This window comes from Astatotilapia calliptera, chromosome 15 (assembly GCF_964374335.1).
Source record: "Astatotilapia calliptera chromosome 15, fAstCal68.1, whole genome shotgun sequence".
In the NCBI taxonomy this organism is placed as follows: domain Eukaryota; kingdom Metazoa; phylum Chordata; class Actinopteri; order Cichliformes; family Cichlidae; genus Astatotilapia; species Astatotilapia calliptera.
In genome coordinates, this window is record NC_137436.1 from 25,214,889 (window position 1) to 25,240,374 (window position 25,486).

The window sequence follows — 25,486 nt, forward strand, 5'->3', positions numbered from 1 at the left end:
CACCACTTCCCCTGCCGGTGGCGGACTCCCTCAGGTGTCGGTGTGTTGGTAGTTCTTTGTGTCTGGGGGTGGGCGTCCGGGTACACACCGGCTCACTCCTTGGCGGCCGCTTGTCGGGGCCTGGGGCCTGGGGCTCGCTCGGGCCCCTTTGGAGGTGGGGTGCCCCCGGCCTCTCGGCCTAGGGCTCGGTCACTCAGGCGCAGCTGGGGGCCGGCGGAGCTCACGGGCGCGTCACTGCAACTCCCCCTGACTTCTGCTCCGCGGCTGCTGGGCGAGCCCTCATCTGGGACTCTCCTCAGCTCTTACTGGGACAGTGGCGTGGCTGCCCCTCTGTTGGTCTTCCATGGTCTCTTGTGTTCTGGGGCCTCTGGATGTCTGGAGTTTTGATCTCCTCCATACCCGCTTCACACCCTGGAGGACGGGGCTGTGGCCCCCCCACACTCCCTAGCAGATCATTACATGGAGAAACCTTTGGAATGCAAGCATGCTGATCCACACAGGTATGCACACATGGGTATTCACAGACGCGGACTAAAGCTTTCTTGGCTGCTGCCTCAAAGCACACTGTGCGCTGTCTATCTTGCGTGCTGCACAATATCGTTTATTACTTAGTAAATACTGATATCTATGACTAGCTAGTTTATTGTGATGGTGCTTTGTTTTCTCTATTATTATGTTGCTCTTTGTTGTTTGCTGTCTCCTCTGTTTGTTTTTGTTTGTTTGTTTGTTTTTTTTTTCTCCATACAGGTGACCCAGGAGTTTTTTTTCTTCTCTCTCTTCCCCCCCCTTCTCACCGTTTCTTCTCCCCTTTGGTTTTCTTTCTTTCTCTCCCCCTCTCTCTCTCATTCATTCCCCCTGTCCTATTTATTAAAAAAAAAAAAAAAAAAAAAAAAAAAAGACAATGGATGAACTGAAGCTCTGCCATCACGTAATGTCGCATACTGCTGTTTCTGATGTCATTTAGAAAAAAAAAAAAAGAAAAAAATATTTTGCACTTTTAAACTTTTGATTACTTGACAGCGAACAGGGGTTTTGTTTGTTCGGGTGGGTTTTTTATTTTAATTTTTCTCTCCTCTTTTACTTTTATTTTATGCTTTGTATTTTTGTATTTCATTGTGAAAAATAATAAATATATTAAACACCAAATTATGCTAACAAACCCCAAAGGACCCCATCGAGGACCCCTGGGGAGGAAGGAGGTTCCAGACTCCACTTTGGGAATAAACTCTTCTTCTTCTTCAAACAAGTGTGCCTATAAAAAGAGATGAAGGAAACTTGTGAAGCAGCTCCTGTCTTTGAAAAAGTCTGTTTTTAAGTCAGTGGAGTTTTGAACTGGGTCATGTTGTCATTGGCAGCTCTGTCTCTGGGCTGGGTCCTGTGTGGCTCAGAGCCCTCCTCTGTCCACTCATGACTGATGCCACTGCAAACTGGGTTAGCTTGATATATAGTGCACCCACTGCATAGCTTTATATTAAATGTGACATGATAGGAGGAGGTGAGTGTTAAGTTGAGTTGTTCTGGTGTATCAGCTCTTATTTTAGTGCATTAAATATGTCCTGGTGATCTTTTACCTTTTATTTAAGCGACTTTAGTTTTTATCCCGCGTGTCTCTTCACTACATCTGCATGATGGCAGATTTTAACATCAGAAAAGGAACGATTCTGCTAATGGCTAGAAAATTGCCTCAAAATGCAAAGTTTTCAGGCAATATATATGCTAAACACTCCTGCTCACCTCAATATTGCAGTCTTATAACTTACATCATCCTGATTCACTTGGAAACCCCAATCAGCCATGTTTTCTGGTGTCTTTGACAGACAAACCCACCCAGGGGGACCAGCCAAAACCAATTAACCAGTTTCTGTCCTGCTGGATGAACTTCATCCTCCATCGTGGACAGCAGCTGGTAGTCCTCGCTTTACTCTGCAGCCTTGGTGAGCTCAGTGTACCCTCACATGAAGCCATTTCTACCTGCTGCAGGTTCCGGTTAGAGTGGCTCAAAAGTTTACAGGTGATCTCCAGAGCAGAGCAAGGACTGCTGTCAACCTGCTGCAGCCCAAGATGGTGGAGTTAGAAGTGGAAGCTAACTGTTTTCAAGGACTACAACCAGTAAGCCAAGGCAGTAGGGAGAACCCATTAAGGAAAGCACTGGTCTTTTAAAGTTAGATATTCACGAAGGTTGCCTGATGGATGGATGGTTAGTTGGTGCATTGGGGTGTAGCAGGAGAATCCACACAATCACAAAATGGTCACAGGGATCTGCACATCCAAATGAGATCTAGTGCTCATCGTCTAATGACAACATTTCCACCTGCTGGATCAAAGCAGACTTTTGCAGACTAGACGTAACAACTGTGATGTCACACAGTGGCTTCAGAATTTTGGCCACCAACATGTAAAATGCTCATATCTGGACGAAAGGGTGCAAGGTTCATCAGCTTTATCACCTTTAACTGCACGGGTGCAGCACATAGACACATATAACTGCTAATTAATGCTAAGTAACAGATGATTAAACTATCAGAATTTCACTCACAGTGTGTACCACACAGCGATCTGTGTCATTAGTCAGATAATCCCACTGAAATGCTCCCACAGACACCAGCACCGCACACATCCAGTATAATAAGCTGAATTAGTGGAAAAGTATGAAAAATAAAAATGGCATTTTAAAACTTCTTGATCATTTGACTACTCCAGCAATTAATGCTAAACATTAACTTCATCACCAGGAAAATGAGAGAGTGCAGCTTTTATTAGCAGGAAATGTTCTTTGTCACTCCATTATTTATGAAAAATGTCATTAAATCATTTCTCTCATTTGTTCAGAGTTAGGCAGACAGATTAGTTTTAAGAGTCCCAAACTCCATCAGGATTGCTGATGTGCATAATATACTGCCTGCTACTCCATACAGGTTATTTATCAGTAACAGCTCATTTCTTCTCTGACCTTCTGCAGTATTCAGATTAAACAGCAATGCAGTGAGACAGGCTGACACATCTAAAGCCATCAGAATCACAAAGTCCATTTATACAAAAAAGACATTTACATGTAATAGACCTTCCTCTCTAACATCAGTCTTTGAATACAAGTCATTATGTCTGTGGCAAGAGAGAAAGCTGCTAACTTTGCAAGGTCTTTCATTCAAGCTTAGAGAAGATCTCTGTAGACAGAATGACTCTAATCCTCTGTATCCTCCATTCATTGGACTTTGTGTATACACATGATGTCCTCTGCAAGAGTCAAACAAAGCCTACAAAAGCAAAAGCAAAACTTTATAAAATATAGTTACAAAAATGAAGCAGGCTGGTGGCTGGGTCTCTGTGTCTGTCCTGGATTATTGTATTGTAAATGAGAATGTTACGTTTCTGTTTATTGGGACACTTCTGTACATGTTCATGAAGTCCATGTGTGGATTTTCCCACAATAGGTCTCCAGAACAGCATCAGTGATCCTTATGTCACAGCCGGGCGGCCAACACAGGTGAACGGACTCAGGAGCAGAAAACACTCGGAGGCATGAGGGATGAGTGCAAACCAGAATATTTACAAAGAATAAAGTGAGCGACAGAATGAGAACTAAATCCATGAAACATTAAGCGCGTTTTATGAATGAGGCCATATATATATAGAACTATAGAGCAAACTATGAACTTAGATAATACTATATATTTCCTAGTATCAATACAGTGAGAAACATGACACCACAAGCACATTATTCATGAACCAAGCAACACTAGCGGCCAGGTAATGAGGTAAAAGATCACCAGGACATATTTAATGAGTCTTAGGCTGATGTGGACAAGACTCAAGGGAACCTGATACTGGGGTTTTTTTTAAGTGAAAACAATCGCTGTTTAAAAAATAAAAACATTAAAAACTTAAAGCATTGAAAATCCAGAACCCATCCATCCACCCTGGCCTCCTCCCACCGTTTGCCCTAAAGACAAACGGTCACACTTCCTCTGGCCACTAGATGGCTCTACCACATTTGAATATGACCTGTTAAGGCATTTGCTTTAGCAGGTAGAGATAAAACCTTCTTTATACACTTGTGTCGCTCAAATATTTTCAGAGCGATCATTAATACTTGTGTTGAGCAGGCAGCTCTCTTCTTTGTGTACTTTGTGTTTTAAATCCGGCCCTTAATGAGCCTCTTCCTCCTGAACTGTGGGGATAAGCTGAGCGCCTCGTGTTCATCCCTTACACTCTGAACCTGTCAAAGAGACAAATTGCATCTCCTCGGGGTGAGAATCAGGAGGTAAATGTAGAAGTAACCTTCGGCCCTGTTTCAGCCCACTTTCCCAGCGCCGCGGACGACTCATCAACTTTTTCCAGTTTAGCAAATTCTTCATGCTGCATGAGGGAAGGCGGCCAGCGCAAACACCTGGAGGAGGCAATTCAATGGGTGGTTAGCAGCTTCCCGTTACTGCACAAACCTGCCTTCACAATGCCCAGGAGTGGCCTAATGTGCTATTTCTGTTCATATAAGAGGGTGCACCCTATAGAGGAGATAATGACCGGAAAAGCAGCCAAGAAACATCAGAGCTGAAAATATCTCAAGTCCAGATTTGGTTTTTCAAGTTTGCACCAACTTTAAAGATATGCTCTTACAACTTGGACTCTTACAATACTGAAGATTATTTAAATATTATAATCTGCTGTATTACAGATTTACTGAGAAAAGTAGAACACTTTTGCGGTGACTTATCTTGACTTGATTTTATCTTGACCTCTGAGTGTACTGACTTTGACTTCAGTGTAAAGCACATCATGGCAACAAGCCTGTTAACAGTCTCTGTTTGGTCTCTAAGCAGTCTGGTGTTTCCTGTTTTACTTCAGTCTAGTTTTGGTTGTGACCTCCTGTTTTCACCTGTGTTTAATTGCTTTTTCCCAGTTCTCCTTCGCTTCCTTTGTTTCAGTTCTGGGTGCATACTGTACACAGCCCCCACCTCTGCAAAGCCCTCAACTGTGAAGCAAGTTCAACATGATATCTTTGCATTATCCATCTTTACTTAACCTAACACTGGCAGCCAGGCTACATAAAGCTGGTTAGTAGCTCAGTGAGTTAACTCACTGTTCAATAAATCTGCAAGTGTGTCAACAGCATGTGACCAAGCAGAAACATGGATGAGTGTGCTGGCAGCAGAGTGGATAATTTTACAGAGAGCTTAAAACTAGTATAATAAAAATATGAAGACGTTAAACACACAATACAAACTGAAAGTAACACAGCAGCTGCAGATGGAGCAGAAAACGAAACTATCGAAGGGACTGTGAATGTGTGTGCTTTAAGAGTAAGAGCGGAAAATACCTACTACTTTCATAACATTTGGCTTATTTGAATGCAGGTTAACAGGTTCTGTCATTCAGACACATTTGACGGATTTTATTTCATTAAATAAATGTTCAGTTTTAGTTTTTATTATTTCAGCTGTGGTGCTCAACACTGAGCGAGGGTAAAGACAAAAATCAAAACAGGATAATGTCCACAAGTACAAACAGGCCTCCTATTTCAGGATCATACAGTGGCTTGCAAAAGTATTCGGCCCCTTGAACTTTCCCACATTTTGTCACATTACAGCCACAAACATGAATCAATTTTATTGGAATTCCACGTGAAAGACCAACACAAAGTGGTGTACACGTGAGAAGTGGAACGAAAATCATACATGATTCCAAACATTTTTTACAAATAAATAACTGAAAAGTGGGGTGTGTGTAATTATTCAGGCCCCTTTGGTCTGAGTGCAGTCAGTTGCACATAGACATTGCCTGATGAGTGCTAATGACTAAATAGAGTGCACCTGTGTGTAATCTAATGTCAGTACATACAGCTGCTCTGTGACGGCCTCAGAGGTTGTCTAAGAGAATATTGGGAGCAACAACACCATGAAGTCCAAAGAACACACCAGACAGGTCAGGGATAAAGTTATTGAGAAATTTAAAGCAGGCTTAGGTCTGCAAACAGATTTCCCAAGCCTTGAACATCCCACGGAGCACTGTTCAAGCAATCATTCAGAAATGGAAGGAGAGTAGTAATACGATGGCACCTATCCAAGATGGCGGCCAACTGAACGATGGCACCTATCCAAGATGGCGGCCAACCAAACCGGTTTGAGAACCGGTTTGACCGGTTTCGTGCGTGTGCGCATGCGCGTTCAGTAATTCGATGGCACTAGTCCAAGATGGCGGCCAGTCAAACCGATTTGACCAGTTTCGTGTGTGTGTGCGCATGCGTGTTCAGGTGTTCTTACCCTCTGGGCGGGAACGACTCCTCCTAGTGGGATGTGCTAGGTTGTATGGGTATAAAAGCGATCCTTTCACATTCTAAGAGCATCACCGCCACGGTCTGAGGAGCACCGACACATCGCGCTAAGGATCCCCGACGCATCGACCTAGAGCACCGACACATTGCGCTAAGGATCCCCGACGCATCGACCTAGAGCACCGACACATTGCGCTAAGGATCCCCGACGCATCGACCTAGAGCACCGACACATTGCGCTAAGGATACCCGACGCATCGACCTAGAGCACCGACACATCGCGCTCGCTAAGGATCCCCGACGCATCGACCTATGGAGCTCGGAATGACACCCAGCCAGGACATCGCCCATGCCATAGGCACTCTAGGTATGTCTTCAGGAGTATGCAGTCGGGGTCCTCAACGTAAAAAGCAACGCTGTGGAAACGCCGCAGATGGAACTGTATTCAAGTTAGAATATCGAGGCGTCGAAGGGTATGTGTATGCCATTAAATATACCGAAGGGACAGTTGTGCTTAGTGTAGATTGTGGTGAGGGATTGTTTTGGGGGGAAGCCCAAGTCATGTCTACTAAAAACTGGAAGCTCTTCCGCACCGTAGTGTGTGCGGACCTGGACAATGTGGGTTTCCCAGAGCTGCTGTATGTTTCCCAGTGGAACAGTGCATCAGGCCCTGAGCTTTACAGGGTTGAGGCTGATCGTTTCAATCGCAACCCCGACGACTTTATTTTTCTCAGTGTATGTGATGACAGGGATAGTCTTATTGCTTCCAGAGGGCTTGAAAACTGGAGGTTAAATCCATACCCTCTAAACCTCGAAGAGCGCACAAGATGGTTTAAGGACTTGTTTTTTATACAGTGGTGCGACTGGAGAGGTTTGTCGCGTCTGTTTAGCCAGATTGATGACGCGATCAAGAAGGACAGACTCAACACTGCGTACGAGAGTATTAGAAAGCGCCTTGTTTTTGACGATCTGGCGAGTTGTCCGAAGACTGGTTTGCCTGGTACCCTGTGTAAACCTAAAATCATAAGACCTTCCGACAGCTAAACAATAAACTGGTAGGTTTAATGTGCGGGTGTGTGGGGTTGAGTGTGTATCTATGTGACAAATTAAGAGCTTGTGGTTTTCATTTTACAGAGAATGACACGCCCTCGTGGGACCTGTTGGAGTCACCATCAACAGAGCTGCTAATCCCGACCCTCCAGACTCCACCACCCTCACCACAATGCTCGCAGGACCCCCTCATATCAGACCTGTGGGATGAAACTGTAATCGACATCAAACTCGCAACTCTCCACCTGTTAATGTTGGCTTTGAATGAGTTTATACAAGAGACATGTTACGGATGCCAAACAGGCCACCCCAGTCAGGTGCAACACAGCTGCTTGCAGGAATTGTCTGAGTATTTCTTCGACACCTACTATGATGATGTGATGATAAGGCTCCAGACTGAGCGATTCATCCCTGCCATCCGGCTGTTTGTACGCTCATCCACTGCAGATGGGTCTGGAACACAAATCCGCAGAGTTGCAGAACACATCATGTGTGAACTGAGATCAGAGCGATATATAGTATGCGCCATTAATGACAACATTGGGCACCTGCTAGATGCAAGTACTTGCGCCCGCCGTGTTAAACCAGCCATGCTCCGCATGATTGGAAACTACTGGGCTGGGTTACATCTGGTTTAATGTGGGGTGTCCAAGTATCCATTGTCTGTGATTGTGTCTTTGTGAAAATTAAATAAAAAGACTTGTTAACATCAACATCATAGTCATTTGTGGTTTGTAAATCATGGAAAGCACATTGCATAAAATATATCACGATCCAGCCCATCCTGCGGGGTTAGCCAGTTTAAATAAGCTACGTATAGCGGCAGGGGAGGCATCAGGTGTAACACCTCCACTATCTCAGGTCAAACATTATTTAGAACAAGACGACACCTACACACTCCATAAACCTGCGAGGATCCATTTCCCCAGAAATAGAGTATTGGTGACAGGGGTCGACAAACAGTTTCAAGCCGATCTGGTTGACATGTGTGAATATGTGACAGATAATGATAATGTGAGATATCTGCTAACATGTATAGATGTATTCTCAAAATACGCATGGGTTAGATGCCTAACAAACAAGACAGGGTCTGTTGTATCAGCTGCTTTTGAAGATATACTTAGTGAGGGTAGGATCCCTGTGAAACTACAAACAGATGAAGGCAAAGAGTTTTATAATGCAACCTTTAAACAGCTAATGAAGCGATATAATATCAAGCATTTCTCAACAGCTAGCGAGGTTAAATGCAGTATTGTCGAGAGATTCAATCGTAGCTTCAAGGGTAGAATGTGGAAGTACTTAACATCAGCCAACTCCCGGAGATATGTAGATATCATACCAGATCTCACACAAGCATATAACAATGCTTATCACAGATCTATCCAAATGGCTCCGGCAGAGGTGAATAAGGATAATGAGAAGTCGGTCTTCAACGCGCTGTACAAAACGAGGCCTCAGAGGGAACTGCGCTTTAAATTTAATATCGGTGACACTGTACGAATATCAAAACTGAGAGGAAAGTTTCGAAAAGGATACGAGCAGACCTACACCGATGAGATTTTCACAGTCAAGGAACGTATAGGGAGACAGCCCCCAGTGTACAGACTAGTGGATCTAGCAGGAGAGGTATTGAAAGGTTCATTTTATGAGCCTGAGATACAACGTGTGGTTGTTGATGAAAACAAAACATTTAAAATTGAAAACATATTGGCTAGAAAAAAAGTGGGTCGGAAAAAGCAGGTGCTAGTGAAATGGCTAGGATGGCCCAACAGCTTTAATTCGTGGATTCCAGAAAAAGACATCGTTGAGGCGTAATTAACTCAGATGACGCAGCTCTACACACATTCATTCAACACTGAGCATAGACTGAGAAAGCATGAATAAAAAGAACAACAATGCAGGCTTCTATGTAAGCCTCTTCTCGAATGCTTCATCACATGTTTACCCGGGTAATAAGATATCTAATTTTAGAACAAAGCTAGCAAAACCTATTGTTTTGGATCAGCCATATGAGGTCGCTGTTATAGAGATACAGTACCCACGCATATGGCGGACTTTTCCACAATCAGATTCGGAAGTGGAAATTCATGACCCCGTCAAAGACGGAACCATAGCCATAACCATGATCGAACTGTCTGTGGGCCATTATGCATCTGTGGAACAGATAATAAAAGAATTTAATTTTAAATGTCAACAGCACCAAGCCACTGGAGACATTAAAATGCAGTACAACGCCGTTAGTAACCATGCCTGTGTTATGGGGCCTAGGGGGACTATTCTCACATTTAGAGGGAGACTGGCGGAAATCCTAGGATTCAAAACAGGAGAACCGTTTGCACTTCATTATAAAAACACATATGCCCCGCACCCCGCAGACATATACGGGGGAAAATATAACATCTTTATTTATGCAGATATCGTTGATTACCAGCTTGTGGGTGACGCCCACGCGAGGCTATTAAGAGCTATAAATATTACAGACGATGACCGCCGGTTGCCTATTCTACAATTTGACAGCCCACACTACACACCTGTGTCAAAGACATTAATCGACGACATAGAAATTGATTTGAAAGACGATCGAAATCAACACATACCCTTTTTATACGGCAAAGTGTTTGTCAAGTTACACTTCCGACCGATAACACAGCATTTTTGAAAAAAAAAGGATGGCCGTCTACAACTCTGATGACTCAAAATATGTAAAATACTACTTATCACAGGCTGGTGGAGAGCTCGGAGGGTATGTTGGGACCAGTACACAATATGGGACAGGTCTGGGTGGGTTGTTCCGTAGCTTGTTTAGATTTGCAGTACCGCTGTTTAAAAAAGGAGTCAGCATAGTCAAACCACACCTAAAAACAGCCGCATCGGGCATAGTGTCTGATGTCATAACCAACATAACCAGACCCTCAACCACTAAGCAGGACGGTAACGGCTTGTATGTGTATACGCCCAAACCATCTAAGACCCCACCCCCAGGGCAGCCGTTGTCTAAAAAGCGTAAAACCACAAAACCTAGCAGGAGAGCCACCAAACGGACACCGTCACGCAGAGTGAAGAGACCCAGAACCACTCGTTCAAAAACTGCAGCGCTTGACATATTCTAAATGGCACTGTTACACAGTCATTCTGGAGAATGTGTAAAAACAGAGCTCGATCTTTTTACTGTCCCATACACACAGACTAGCATTGAGAAAAGTACATTTATTGAAATCCCACCTGTATCTGCAATCACTGATGGAGGGCCGATCGAGTTTTACATCTCATCGTCGGGTGAAGATTACCTGGATCTAAATGACTCATATATCTACACACGGGTGAGAATCACAAACGCTGATGGCTCAAACCTGGCTAGGGACGCTAATGTAGGATTTATTAATTATCCTGGATGCACCATATTTAGTCAAGTCGATATTAATTTGGGAGACCGGCTCATTAGTCAATCATCCAATACATATCCATACAGAGGTGTGATAGAATGTCTTATCAATTATAATAAGGACACTTTAGACACACAGTTCAGCACCGGGTTATTCTGTAAGGATACAGCATCACACATGAATGACACATCTATAGAAGGAGAGAACCAGGGTCTGATGACCAGAGGTGGCTACACAGCAAATAGTAGTATTGTTGAATTGATTGCACCAGTACATGCAGACCTGTTTTTTCAAGAAAAACTGTTACTTAATGGAATCGACCTGTCGCTGAAATTTGTGCGCTCTAAAGACGAATTTGCTCTCATGACAGCGGATGCCAATGCATACAGAGTTAAAATTGTCTCAGCCAGTCTCTTTGTCAAGAAAGTTAGTGTATCACCTAGCGTCAGACTTGCACACAGCAAGGCATTGCACCATGCAAACGCAAAATACACGGTAGACAGAGTATCTTTAAAGACCTTCTCCATACCTGCAGGGGCTAGAATATCAACAAATGACAATTTATTTATGGGTAGGATACCTAAATTTGTCATCATTGCATTCATAGACAATGAAGCATACACAGGCTCCTACCAGCGTAATCCATTTCATTTTGAAAACTGCGATATAGAATTTATGTCTTTATATGCTGATAGTCAGGCTTATCCTGCTAAACCATTCCAGCCAAATTTCCAGAGAAAACACTATATCAGAGAATTTTACCAGCTGATACAAACCACAGGGAGACATTTAAAGGACAGATCGTTGGCCATAACACGTGACGACTTTGGTAACGGCTACACTTTATTCTGTTTCAATCTGGAAGCTGACGAAGGACATTCAGGGAATGTGTCGTTAATTAAAACTGGGAACGTGAGATTGGAAACCCGTTTCAGAAATCCACTACCCCGTACAGTGAACCTCTTGTGTTATTCTGTATTTGATTCAGTCATTGAAATATCTAACATGAGACAGGTGCTCTTGGACTACTATTGAGACAAAAACGGTCATGAACACTATAGAACTATCAGCCGTGGTCGGCGGCATTATCAATAAAAACACACATTTCCTAGGCGTGTTAGCCTATGATCAACTAACCACTGAACGGCTTCAAAGACTCCCTGCTATGTGTATTGTAAACACCCACCCTTCTACGATGCCAGGGGAACATTGGCTTGCTGTTTATATTTCGAGAGACAGACGCGGTTATTTTTTTGATAGTTTTGGTCACTCGTTAGACAGTTTTCCCCCAGCAATAAAGATGTTTCTTCTAAAAAACGGCTCCACTGTTTTATATTCAGGAAAACAAGTGCAGAACGACTTCTCCATCACATGCGGTCAACATTGTGTATTTTTTTTATATCATATGCAAAATGGTGTATCTTATGCCCGCCTGCTTAACATGTATGGGTCTGATTTAATTTGTAATGATGCTATGGTGTGTCGATTTGTCAACAACATACAACCTGTTGCTGTATGCAGTGATTATGTGTGTGTGCAATGTGGATACTGATATGTACTAATGAGAATAATAATAAAAACAACATGAGAGCATGATTTAATCGAGTCAATGGTATTTATTATCAAATCTCGTATATATATATAGATTCATAACATACTTTGTTTAAACATAAAAGAAATCAAACATTAACCAGTAATAAAAGACATAAAATATTTAACAGTAATAAAAGAAAATAAAACAAAACAATTTAGCAGCAATAAGTGAAAAAAAAACACAACAGTAGAAAAACACCAAACAGCAAATATTTTTAGCAGAAAAACAATTTCTGCAATAAGAAAAAAAACCTGAATTCAAAAATCCAACCACTCTACAGGACCCCCCTTTATTTTGTTTTTTTTATTCTTTATTTTTTTTAGTGTACTATGTCGCAGCGGTCCACCGGGGGTGTTCTTTTTTGGTGTGTGTTTTAAAAAACCACGGTCTTCAGACAGTGTGTGATCGGTTTTATACAAGGCGACGGTCTTACGTATGCCTGTGTTAGATATGGCTGATAACGGTATGTTTAAATCTGAGAAAGCTTTTAAAAACTCTGTCCAACCGATAGGTCTCAAACCCTCAGAAGGTGTGTGTGTGGTTGTGACGGCTTTAATTAGATCATAAATGTGTGAACCAGGGATGGTTTGTTTATCAACAACAATTTCGCCTTTGTCATTGTAAGAGATCAAGTGTGGCGAACGGTTCACCGCTGATAGAATAAGTTCTGCATTCCTCCTACTCCTTTTAGGTATGTGTGTTAAAACATTCTCCGCAACAAGATCCCGCACCCCGGCATCACCATGAACAGGCAATGTGTCCGCCGACTGGGGTTGCACATCCCTGTTAAATTGTTCAGGTAATGATAAAGACAGTACATTCTTTTCACGGGCACCTTGTCTCACAAGGGTGAGGTATCTTTGGAGAATATCGCTGTATTTTTTAGCCTTCTCATACACATCTATGTCAGAATCTTGTAACACTTGTAACATCTCCTTGTCCAACTCGTTCTGAGACTGTTGTCTGATGGTGCCTGTTTGCTGCTGCTGCTGCTGTTGCTTTATTAAGTCCAACTGGTGTTGGGGTACCAAAAACATCTTTTGCACATGTTCCATTTTCACCTGTTTGCTATCAGACTGGTTATGAAAGGGATTGCAGCCCCTAATAACGGCAGTAAAAACCCTCCAGATTGGTTGATTGTCTTTCTCTTTTTCAAAGATTTTATTTTTTTGTCTGCAATCAGTCTGATTATTGTTTTTTTCTTTTTTAGCTGTTTGTACTGCTGATTGGTCAGTGGAATGTTACCATGCAATACATTAAAGGCTATCTCACACAATGCATTGATAAAATCTAAGTTTGAATTACTAATAATAACTCTGCGTAGAGTAGGAGGAGCCCTGTATATCATCTCCAACAGAGACAGATTCCTCCGCATGCGTGATGACATCCTCTCACCTCTTTGCTGATTTTTGTTTTGGAATGTAAACAACCGGACGGTCTGACAGTAAATTTGTTCTGAGTCTTAAATAGTCCGGGGTCTTAGCTTTATAGTCTATTAAAAGATACCCGTATGTTGTCGATGTGGCATCATTAAACGCTTCTATAAAATATTTAGTATTACCCGGAAACATTTGCCTGGCTAAAAGCATAACCTGATATTTATCTCTCGGATTTTTAAACAATATTAGGTAATTAGTGTTCAAGGAAATGGTTCTACTGGATTTTCCCTGAATAAACAAATTCTGAACTAGATATATACAACTCAAATTCCTATGATGCACATACTTTGTGAACACATTTTGTACTTCTAAATTGTTAGCTGCATCGTTCATCACATCGTCTATAATTAACAAATTGTTCTTTTCTGCAGGCAGAAGGGTGTCATCAGCAAGAGATTCGGGTATACCGTTAACAAAGTTTATGTTTCTTATCTTAAGAAGCTGGTCATATAGTGTCTGCCAGCATGAGTATATATACACAATGTTATCAATGCTGCATGATATAATCCTGGAAGAGTTTTCAATTATGTTTTTAACAAAAAAAGTCTTGCCACAGTTACTGGGACCGCTGACCACCATGCTGAACGGATGCTGCAACCGGGCGTCAAACCCCTGTTCTAATTTAAAATCCATAAGGAAGGGTTGTGAAGTCTGGGAGCACACGGCGCTTATTGTAAACAACTTTAACTTTTTTCACAATGGTTTCATTCTTCAAATGAAGCTTCTTTTTATCGCGTCTGATGCTATCAGACACGGCAACTAGGTGTGCGTCTGATGTCTGATTGGCTACAAACTTGCGGACTAAACCTTTCAAGGAGTCGTGGGTGACAACTTTCGAGTTTAATGCATTCAGTGTGACGCCTTTACATTTGACCTGGGTCTTGCCCAGCGATGTGTGATACGCATAACATTTTGGCCCACCGGAAACAAATTCCGCTATGTAATCCTCCACACCATCCTCTCCACAATCTAATTCACTTGTGAGATCCCCCAGAAACGGTCCTAGAGGAGGCATCCACTCGCCAGGGCGTGCCGTGAAAATGACACTGTCCGTGTCACAATACAGCACGCGCTGCTGCAAGTTGTCTAGCAAATCATACAGCATGAGTCTGGCGTGTGCAGTGGTCATGGCCCCGACAAAGACATTAACGTCCTTCACACGGGAAGCTCTACCATCAGCGTGGCGCCACTGCACCATTGCGACGTCGTCAGAGATGAAACAAAACTGACGCACGTCGTACTGGTCGCTAAACATTAGCTGGCTAAATCTGGAAGGGTCTGTAATGAGCTCAGATGATGCCATGTTTGACCTCATGCTGAAACGACCCCATAACGAGTTTAACAACAGCTTGTTACAGTTACGAACAGCTTTATTTACACAAATCTTGGATGGGTCTAGCATTATTCCCTCCTTCTCATAATACTCGTCTATGTACTTCTGCTGTTCGTCAGGTGTGTTCACATGTTCAGGATACCCCGAGGCCTCCTGTTTGAGTTTTAGGAAGGCTTTCACATAGTCTTTAAACAATGTGTCGGTCTTATTGGGGAAATGCCACACCTCATCAACAGCAAGAACCCTGTATCCCTTCTCAACAGCTTTTTCAAGCTCAAATGAGACCCATGTGCCTTTCAACACCCGCTCACTGTCACTGTGCCCGCATGCAGTATGCTGGTTCTGGTCTTCAGCACACATGCTGCAGAGTGGAAACATCAGTTTTCCATGGCATCTGTAGGGTAGGACGGGGTGAAAAAGACCCTTAGGTGGGAGCACTGTGCATTTAACAAAGCCGAAATAATTTTCTAGCTTGTCAAAGTTGGTGTAAATGACTTGAGGGTGTCCTACAGGATAGTCTTTTTTAGACTGCACTGTGGGATAGAGACTGGTGAAGTCGTAGTAAAATATTTTTTCATCACAAGCAGTCTTGTGGTACAGCTTTAGAGCATTTGTGCGACCGCCAAAAAGGGCGTCTCGGGGATTCAGGCGTTCTGGCTTTCTGTACGTATGCATGAAAGCCACAACTGCAGGGTCTGTCTGCTTCAAGGCAGCCCATTCACACTCCCACATCACTATTACGCTCACACTGTGTTGTGATCTCAGTGCATCAACTTTGTCACAAAACATGCGATGCAGCAGTCCATAGGATGCTTTGCTGACAGGATTAACTTCACTCTCGGGGTAGCATTTAACACAACCGTGGTGAAAACATCCTGCAAATTCATAAGCTGTATTACTTGTGGGGTCAAAACCGTCCACAAAATACGGTCCAACCCTCTGTTCGCCTCCTCTGAGAGCATGTTTTACCACTTTGTTGGTGGTGTGGGACACATATTGAAGCCATTCAATAGAGACGTTAGAAAACGTCTTGTTCTGCTCAACGTATGCCCCTTCATACGTGAGAGCGAGCGCGTCTCTAGGCAGAAACAGCGTTTTATACACACCCATACTAAATGCAGCCAGGGTGGTATACATGAATGGATCAACTTGAGTACAACCCAGTAGCGTGTCACGATAAATGATGCATGCTTTACGCAGGACATCAACATCGTTAACACAGTAACGCCTGAGTTCAGCCTGAAAATCAAAGGGATTCTGTGAGGCAACCTGGTACCATTCCATGAATCGCACCTTATCGCTTTCAGACATGTGCTCATAGCCGTAGAAGGAGGGGTCTGGGTACGGGCCCACATAACGCTCATTATCCCTCGTATTAAACCTGTGTGGGAAATGGCCCTTCTGCAGGTCTTGAAAACCTAAAGCAGAGGGTATTTTGGCAAGGCCCATGGGCAAAAAGCTGAACGAATCAATCCACCGCTGGTCATAGTCCCTGTCATGCATTAAAATCACACGGCTGCCGCTCATTATGACACTAGGTGTTATGCTCTGTCTGACAAAGTACTCGAGGAGTATGTAGTTATCAAAGCCAGATGCATTATGTGCTATGAAAGTGTACCCACGAAACCTTGGGCGTCTGTAATGCTGCACAAACGCCTCCACACACTTTAATGTATTAAATGTGAACTTATTGCCCTTCAGATCAGACGCACACACAAAGTTAGCCTCGTGTTTACCGTTGTGGTACCGCGTCTCAAAATCATATAAAATGTATTTATCGTTAGGCTTCTGTTTTTCAACAGGCTGTATGAAACACTGATGGTCGGAGTCTCCTGCTAATTTAGGTTCGCGGCAGTGCTCGCATCTAGGCTGCGCACATTTGTGTGGCAATTTCTTGGATTCTCTATATGTGGTGCCACAGTGCATGCAATGTTTCATATTATCACAGGGGATCATGTTGTGTTTTAATTCAGGTAATTTGTGTTGTTGGTAACAGTGTTGTGATTTGCAGATGCGGTTACAGTCGCTGCATTTCACTGTGGGTCCCCTGTGATGTTGACAGAGTGTGTAACATGTGTTACATCTATGTTTACAGCTGTGCTGTAATGGTGTATTATATATACTGTAACAGAAATTACACACATAGGATCCCCCCAAAAAAGCGGTCGGGTTTAAAATCAGGTGGTAATGTTGATTATGGAGATACATCATCAACGTGTTAGGGTTTGGCTCTTCATGTGTGTAAAAACATTCCAGGCGTTTACGCCCTTCTGTGTGGTAATAGATTACAATCTTAATGTTGAAGTGCTTCTCAAATTTACCGACATCAGAGAATGATACTTGCTGTGTGTCGCATAGACCTACTTCAGCGTGCATCTGTTTAGCTGTAGCAAGTTTTTCATGCTCAGAGGATGATGAGTTTAATGAATGTGCTATGCATAGGGAGAAGCACAAATTGTTGTTTGTGTTGTTTGGTGTGTATAAATGTCTGCCTTTCTTTGAGAGAATCTCATCATAAGGTATGTGCGCCAGTCTTAAGCGAGACCCGCCACTACTGTTCTGAGCTACCGTGACAATAAACTCTAATTCATCATCACCGATAGATTCATCATTACTCTGCATAACTTGTGCAATTTGATCGAGAAACAGCTCCGGATCATACCGATCATCAGCGTTTAAAACAGCCTGAACATCTGAAGCCAGCGAGGGGCCACGCAGGACCACGTTTAGAACACTGCCCTGTTGGGATCCCGCCACAGCTCTGTCTATCACATTGGCTAAGCACTCGCGCACTCGCGCCGGCACTTGTTCTGGATGATCGAGACTTATACCCCTAAAATCAAGGCGTTCACGCAATTCGCGAGCATTAAAATTAGGTATCTCTCTAATGTGTGACTGAGAGCGGCTGCCGGACCCAGACTGCACAACGGGCTCAATAACAACTGCAGTAGTTGCAGCAGAGGTGACCCGGCTAGATTGTGCATCAGACGCAAAATCACCAGCAGCACAAGCTATATGGTTAGCATCAGTAACAGCAACGGCCCGAGCAACACCAGCTGTACTATCACTATTATTAGCAACAATAGCCCCATCAGCAATAGCAGACGTAGGAACAGTCTGACAAGGATGTGTATCGGATGAGGCTGATGCAGGCACCCTATTAAGTCTAGCTATAATATCGTCTAATTTTTTATCTGTTTCTTCAGCCCAGTGCATAAAAGTCTCTAAGTCAAAACATCTAACAGGAGTGGAGGTTCCGTTATTATGTTTAAATAATTTATTTGGAGGGTCCATGGTCTGGATTTTAAAAGTCAGGGACTTGAAATTTTGCTGCAGATGTTGTCTAATGTACTACACACTTTGTTTATGAGTTTGGTAAACTGTTGCCTTTGTACCTGTGCTTCTTGGTGGTATTGATTGAGTCTAGCTTCAATCAAACATAATTTATCAGCTATTGAAGCTATTGAAGCTATATGACTTTGTTCAGCAGGCTGAGCGTCTGGAAGCTTTATGTAAGCATCATACGCCGCTGATATTTGAGAGTCTGTTATGCCGTCTTCTTCGAAATCTATGTGTGAATCAACGCTATTTCTGACACATTCTGGGGTGGTGGGTATATGAACTAGATCAAAATCTGACATGCTGTACTCAAAAACATCAGAGAAATCGCGTGGTAGCCACTCACTCGGGGGTGTTGCAGGTTCGCTGATGAAGATCGGTTCTGACTCTCCACTGTTGCACAAAGCTCCAGGTTTTTGTTGTTCTGGGAGGTCGATACTGCTTAAACATTCCAAAAACGTCTGGAATCGTATGGTGTCCTGATCATTATGAGGAGGGGTGCTGTTCTGCAGTCTGTGAAGATAGATAGTCATGTGTTAAAACATATTATACATGTACCCATTTCAAACTGAATAAGCGTGTCTCCCTCTCTATCTCTTTTTATCTAATTTATATATGCCTATGCTTACCTTGTAGTGTGCGTTATTCGGGATGGTCCTGCTTCTCCACACACCCGGTTCTCTGGCGTGGCTCTGTAGGTGTAAAACGGTCAGTTTAGAACATTTGTAATTGTTTAAACCCCTTTAAAAAAAAATACACAACTATACATCCCGTTGTATACACACCTGATGTAAGGTAGGGCTCTGTGGTAGCGGTGTCTGAATGTTTTCCTGCTCAGTTTGTTAACCCTGGAACAAACAAAAACGTTATTACATAATTTAAAACAATCGCTAGTTTAAAACATACATACGTTTAAAAATCCAGTAATGCTGTACACACCTTGTGCCTGTTAGAGAACTAGTTCCAGCTGTAAAAGCGCCCGTTTCTAAAGAAAAGGGTCCTGGGCCGTTCTCCCGAACTCCTAAAAATTAAGCTTTTGTTTTAGGAAAAAAAGATAGTTTGAATATCCTATAATATGTTAACATAACACTTTTTAAAAATCCAATAATAGGTTTTGTTTTACTTACCGTTTACGATGGCCATGTTATAAAGAACGATGTTAGTGTTGATGATCGCAAAGAAAATGGTGTGCTCTGCAGCGAATCTTGAGGCGTAAATGGCTCAGGGTATCGGGCTCTGAGCGTGTTTTTTATATAGGGTGGGTGTTTCCAAAAAGAAAGGTATGTCTCCAATCAATTTAAATGAGGCCCTACAGGGCTTTTGTCTTCTCAAGGAATTACAAAGGAGCCGATACTTCAGACAATAGGCGGGGTCCCCACCCGACTGGTATCACCTGCCCCCATTTACCTTGTCGAGGAATTACAAAAAGAGCCAATACTGGCCACTTTAAACAATAGGCTGGACCCTTGTTCGCATGGTACTCTCAACAACTAAGTGATACCCAGCGGTGGGCTTTTACAATCCTGAACAAATTCAAACAATTAGCCAGCTGTTGAAAAGTTGGAGCGGGTCTGGGCGACTGGTTTTAGAAGTATCACTGTAGCGTTTATTTTCTAAAGGGCTGAATGTTATTTGCGACTATCTGTTGTGTTAAAAACTACTCTGAAACCATGAAACCACTTACAGAAGAAATGGCCCGTTTGATCCGTTTTTAAATAAATAAAATGCTTGCATCGGTGCATGGTGTGACACCAGAATCACAAAATGAGTGTATTTAAAAGACGATTAGTTTGAAAAGAGCGATACTGGCTGCTTTGGGGGAAAAGGTGACATTGTGTGCAGCGTGTTTTAGAAGTATCACTGTAGCGTTTATTTTCTAAAGGGCTGAATGTTATTTGCGACTATCTGTTGTGTTAAAAACTACTCTGAAACCATGAAACCCCTTACAGAAGAAATGGCCCGTTTGATCCGTTTTTAAATAAAATAATCGCATCAACCCTGGAAAGAAACCCCAGTAGATGTGTAAAAACTAGTTAAATTAAAACTAGGGGTTTGATTAAATGAAACGCTTGTGAACATGCTGACATCACCCATTCAGAAGAAATTCCCATTTGTGCCGTTTATAAAATAAAATGCATGCCTCACCGCAAGCTGAGACATTGTCAGATTTAGAAAATTAGTGTGATTAAAACACTATTACCAACACTTTTGACTAGAGCACACCCTCTTTGTTAAGGCGCACTGTGAACCAAAACAGCTTCCACTCCGCCAAGAATGAAACAAGATGTCTCCAATCAATTTAAATGAGACCCTACAGGGCTTTTGTCTTCTCAAGGAATTACAAAGGAGCCGATACTTCAGACAATAGGCTGGGTCACCACCCGACTGGTACCAACTGCCCCATTTACCTTGTCGAGGAATTACAAAAAGAGCCAATACTGGCCACTTTAAACAATAGGTTGGGCCCTTGTTCGCATGGTACTCTCAACAACTAAGTGATACCCGCAGTGGGCTTTTACAATCCTGAACAAATTCAAACAATTAGCCAGCTGTTGAAAAGTTGGAGCGGGTCTGGGCGACTGGTTTTAGAAGTATCACTGTAGCGTTTATTTTCTAAAGGGCTGATGAAAAGAGCGATACTGGCTGCTTATAGCATTTATTTTCTAAAGGACTGAATGCTATTTGTAACATTTACTGTGTTAAAAACTAGCTGGCTGGCTTTGTCTCACTCTTAGTTCAACATTCCGAAATCCCGATTTTTAAATAAAATGATCGCATCAACCCTGGAAAGAAACCCCAGTAGATGTGTAAAAACTAGTTAAATTAAAACTAGGGGTTTGATTAAATGAAACGCTTGTGAACATGCTGACATCACCCATTCAGAAGAAATTCCCATTTGTGCCATTTATAAAATAAAATGCATGCCTCACTGCAAGCTGAGACATTGTCAGATTTAGAAAATTAGTGTGATTAAAACACTATTACCAACACTTTTGACTAGAGCACACCCTCTTTGTTAAGGCGCACTGTGAACCAAAACAGCTTCCACTCCGCCAAGAATGAAACAAGAAACAAAGAATTGCTTTTAAGAACACATGCATAACTGAATGTTGCGATACACCTAAGTGAAAAAATAGTTTAATTAAAAACCCTATGGTTTGATTAAATTAAAACCCCGTTAAAAACACATAAACTCATATAACCCCTCTGATACCCTGTGGTATTTCAACACCTGAACACGCATGCGCACACACACACGAAACTGGTCAAATCGGTTTGGCTGGCCGCCATCTTGGACTAGTGCCATCGAATTACTGAACGCGCATGCGCACACGCACGAAACCGGTCAAACCGGTTCTCAAACCGGTTTGGTTGGCCGCCATCTTGGATAGGTGCCATCGTTCAGTTGGCCGCCATCTTGGATAGGTGCCATCGTATTACTACTAAGGAGTATGGCACAACTGTAAACCTACCAATAGTGATGGGCAGATGAAGCTTCATGAAGCACTGAAGCTTTTCATCCAATTGGTTCACCCCAGCGCAAAGCTTCTTGAAGCTTCATTTGCTCTAGTAGGACACCTACTGGACGTAAAAATATTAGTTGGCATGAATTTGAAGAGTGTGGCCTTTTGCACACAGCCTGTAAATGTCAACAACAAAAGGAGTGTGTAAAACATCTATATTGTAGTGATGGCAGCATACTGTGTATATTTATACTGGCAGTATGGAAAATGTGATTATTTGGAAATGCTTAAAATGGAAATGATCATTTACTGTGAGGTGAGGTGTGGTTGGGGTGTGGACAGTGGTTGTGCTTTTGTAACGTTGAGGTATGGACAGCTACACACTGAGGCTTTGAGCCTCAGTCCTGCCTGTTCACATTTTATTCTGTAAAAACTACATTTTCACTGCTTTTATGACCTTTTTAGTGGGGAGAACATAGCTAGGATTTAATGATTTAACAAATCTTTTAAATCCTTTGTCCTCCACAATGCTAAATGGCTGGGAGTCCTCAATCACCATGCTGACCAGGTCTTCATCTATTTGAGATTGTTCTCCTGAGGAAAGACAACAAAATCAAAGCACAAATATAAATATCAAACACGTAACTTATTACAGTTGTATAATATTGTTATATTATTTAGTATCATTACTGCATGCTATATTATCATGGCATTTGATGGCTCACCTGGTCTTGCTCCACAATCGCTGTTCCCCTTATTCTCATGCAAAGCTCTGTAGTGCCTAAGCATGGATGAGGTGTTGTTGTTATATCCCAGCTCCCTGGCACATAGCAAACACTTCACCTTGTACAAAAGTAAAGCCGCTGAACATAAATTGTATTGCACCATCAGTATTATGAAAATACATCTTCTGTAGAAATTTACATACCTTGTTGGGAGGAATAAAATCAAAATGTTCCCACACAGGGGAGGACCACCTCCTCTTCTTAGCTGGCTCCATTCTCTCCTGACTTTCTCTCCTCACTACAGCTCAGGTGGGGGAATCTGTCCATAGGACAACTATTAGTCGTGCACTGCACAAAGTTGGCCTTTATGGAAGAGTGGCAAGACGAAAGCCATTGTTAACAGAAAACCATAAGAAGTCCCGTTTGCAGTTTGCCACAAGCCATGTGGGGGACACAGCAAACATGTGGAAGAAGGTGCTCTGGTCAGATGAGACCAAAATGGAACTTTGTGGCCAAAATGCAAAACGCTATGTGTGGCGGAAAACTAATACTGCACATCACTCTGAACACACCATCCCCACTGTCAAATATGGTGGTGGCAGCATCATGCTCTGGGGGTGCTTCTCTTCAGCAGGGACAGGGAAGCTGGTCAGAGTTGATGGATGGAGCCAAATACAGGGCAATCTTAGAAGAAAACCTCTTGGAGTCTGCAAAAGACTTGAGACTGGGGCGGAGGTTCACCTTCCAGCAGGACAACGACCCTAAACATAAAGCCAGGGCAACAATGGATGGTTTAAAACAAAACATATCCATGTGTTAGAATGGCCCAGTCAAAGTCCAGATCTAAATCCAATCGAGAGTCTGTGGCAAGATCTGAAAACTGCTGTTCACAAACGCTGTCCATCTAATCTGAGCTGGAGCTGTTTTGCAAAGAAGAATGGGCAAGAATTTCAGTCTCTGTGCAAAGCTGGTAGAGACATACCCTAAAAGACTGGCAGCTGTCATTGCAGCAAAACATGGTTCTACAAAGTATTTACTCAGAGGGCTGAATAATTACACACACCCCACTTTTCACTTATTTATTTGTAAAAAATGTTTGAAATCATGTATGATTTTCGTTCCACTTCTCACGTGTACACCACTTTGTGTTGGTCTTTCACGTGGAATTCCAATAAAATTGATTCATGTTTGTGGCTGTAATGTGACAAAATGTGGGAAAGTTCAAGGGGCCGAATACTTTTTCAAGCCACTGTATATCAACCGTCACAGAACAATAAAACAGTTGTGAAGAAGTCTAAGAATCTATATTTCTCACTGATGCTCATCAGGGAAACATTAAGAGGTTATTAAAAAAAATTCAGACCCTCCTACTATCTGCACACAATTCTTTTTTTCTTTTTTTTTCTTTTTTTGTGTCCCGTTTGGATCTTTAGCCATCAGAATTGTTGTCTTAAGGCCACGAAAGATGCCAAGCGGATTTATTTTACCAAGTGGATCATCATGGCCTTGCCATATTGGTCCATTTGATTGACCTTTATTATAATTATGAATTTATTATTCATCTGCACACAATTCTTAAGGGTCTTCCAGGAGTGATGACGCTATTTTCCATAGATTTGATTGGTCAGTATGAGATGACTTTACACCCGCTGATGTCTAATTTGCAATGTGGCTTGCTCTGGAGCAGGTTTGCAGTATAAGTCAGCATGAACCAGCGTCATAGTACAGAAAATCCACAGTTAAACCTAAAGTTATCTGAGTAAGTTGAAATCCTAGCGGCCTCAGATAGGTGTTAGCTGTTTCCTCAGGCTTGCTGCAGTTTTCTTGGGTTTCTGTTTGTTTTTGACTTAATTGGATTTTCCTACTGACCCAATACAACGTTTGCTCTTCATGACTTTGCCTGCTTGGAGTCCTGCATTTGGATCTTTGTGCAAACCAACCCAAGCTTGGATTCTTTGATGCATTTTGAAGCATTTTTTATGAGGACATTTTATAAACATTATGAGCTGCAAAACATGAATCTTTATAAACAATAATTTTACTCTAGCAGCTAAAAAGTATATTTAAAAAAAAAACTATATTTCAAGGAGAAACATGGACGTGAAAGAAGGTCTGGTTGTTTTTCCGGTTTGCCAACAGTTATTTTTAATGTCACACCTCCAAAGCGTGTCCCCCGACCTCTTTGTCCGTCTTCTCCTGTAATTTCCTCTCGCTCTATCACCTTCTCTAAAATCTAATAAAGCAGCTATGAAGCTGCAAAAATAGATTTGGGCAACATCCCCGGAGCTCCAGCGAGCTCTCCCTGGCCCCGTGTCTGTTTTTATAATTGAATTATTAAAGTGAACAGCATTTAAAAACTCAAATGCAGCCCAGAAAAATTCCCAGAGCAATCGTTGGCAATTTGAATAAATCCTATTACGAGATAACTGCCGAGTCTTTGTAGCATCATTGGTAAGCAGGAGCTGTAGTGGCCGTTAATGGCTCTCCTCCACAGCCAATCACAGTCACTTGTGCGCCCACTCACTCGCACAAAGACACACAAATCCACTACTCAGGGCTGTGTACAAACACACGGCTGCAACCTGCTGCCGCCGACCCACAGTTTGGTTTTGTGTTGTGTTATTACTGTTTCAGAGACGCAGCAAGTCTGCTTATTAATCCTCCCCAGCTTCACTCAAAGCCACAGCTTATTTTAAATTCCTCTCATTCAGAGGTAATTAAAGTGTTATCTAAATGCTGCTGTAATAATCATATCCTAATGGAGATCTGATTGAATCATTTTAGTAAGTTATAATGTATTAATTTAAATTATTAATGAGGATTCATTAATTAATTAATGTTTTTACTGAAAATCACACGTGACTTTACAGTATGTAGAGATTGTAAGAGAG

The 25,486-nt window shown here is 42.3% G+C and overlaps 1 protein-coding gene and 2 long non-coding RNA genes across 4 annotated transcripts; 1 reads left to right on the forward strand and 2 right to left on the reverse strand.

Moving 5' to 3' along the window:
• Nucleotides 1–6,039: 6,039 nt before the first annotated feature.
• Nucleotides 6,040–8,031, forward strand: LOC145420396 (uncharacterized). The gene is made up of 2 exons (XR_013901697.1): nt 6,040–7,323; nt 7,403–8,031. It is a non-coding gene; the product is annotated as an uncharacterized LOC145420396 (long non-coding RNA).
• A 4,552-nt stretch (nt 8,032–12,583) lies between these two features.
• Nucleotides 12,584–20,790, reverse strand: LOC145420395 (uncharacterized). 2 transcript variants are annotated; one of them, XM_080289597.1, is made up of 4 exons: nt 19,346–20,790; nt 19,192–19,254; nt 19,036–19,098; nt 12,584–18,919 (listed from the first exon to the last, which is right to left on the reverse strand). In XM_080289597.1, the coding sequence occupies exon 4, from the start codon at nt 18,359–18,361 to the stop codon at nt 14,357–14,359; it is 4,005 nt and encodes a 1,334-aa protein (XP_080145723.1). In that variant the 5' UTR covers nt 18,362–18,919; nt 19,036–19,098; nt 19,192–19,254; nt 19,346–20,790; the 3' UTR covers nt 12,584–14,356. The 2 variants fall into 2 exon arrangements, with proteins under 2 accessions (XP_080145723.1, XP_080145724.1); XM_080289598.1 differs by lacking the exon at nt 19,346–20,790 and having other exon boundaries at nt 19,192–19,324.
• Nucleotides 20,791–22,275: 1,485 nt separating this feature from the next.
• On the reverse strand, nt 22,276–22,740 carry LOC145420399 (uncharacterized). Its single transcript, XR_013901700.1, has 2 exons — nt 22,596–22,740; nt 22,276–22,464 (listed from the first exon to the last, which is right to left on the reverse strand). It is a non-coding gene; the product is annotated as an uncharacterized LOC145420399 (long non-coding RNA).
• Between the last annotated feature and the right edge of the window lie 2,746 nt (nt 22,741–25,486).

What these genes read in the sequence shown, in the direction of transcription:
- LOC145420395 (XM_080289597.1), bottom strand. Translation starts at nt 18,361, where the DNA reads ATGGACCCTCCAAATAAATTATTTAAACATAATAACGGAACCTCCACT.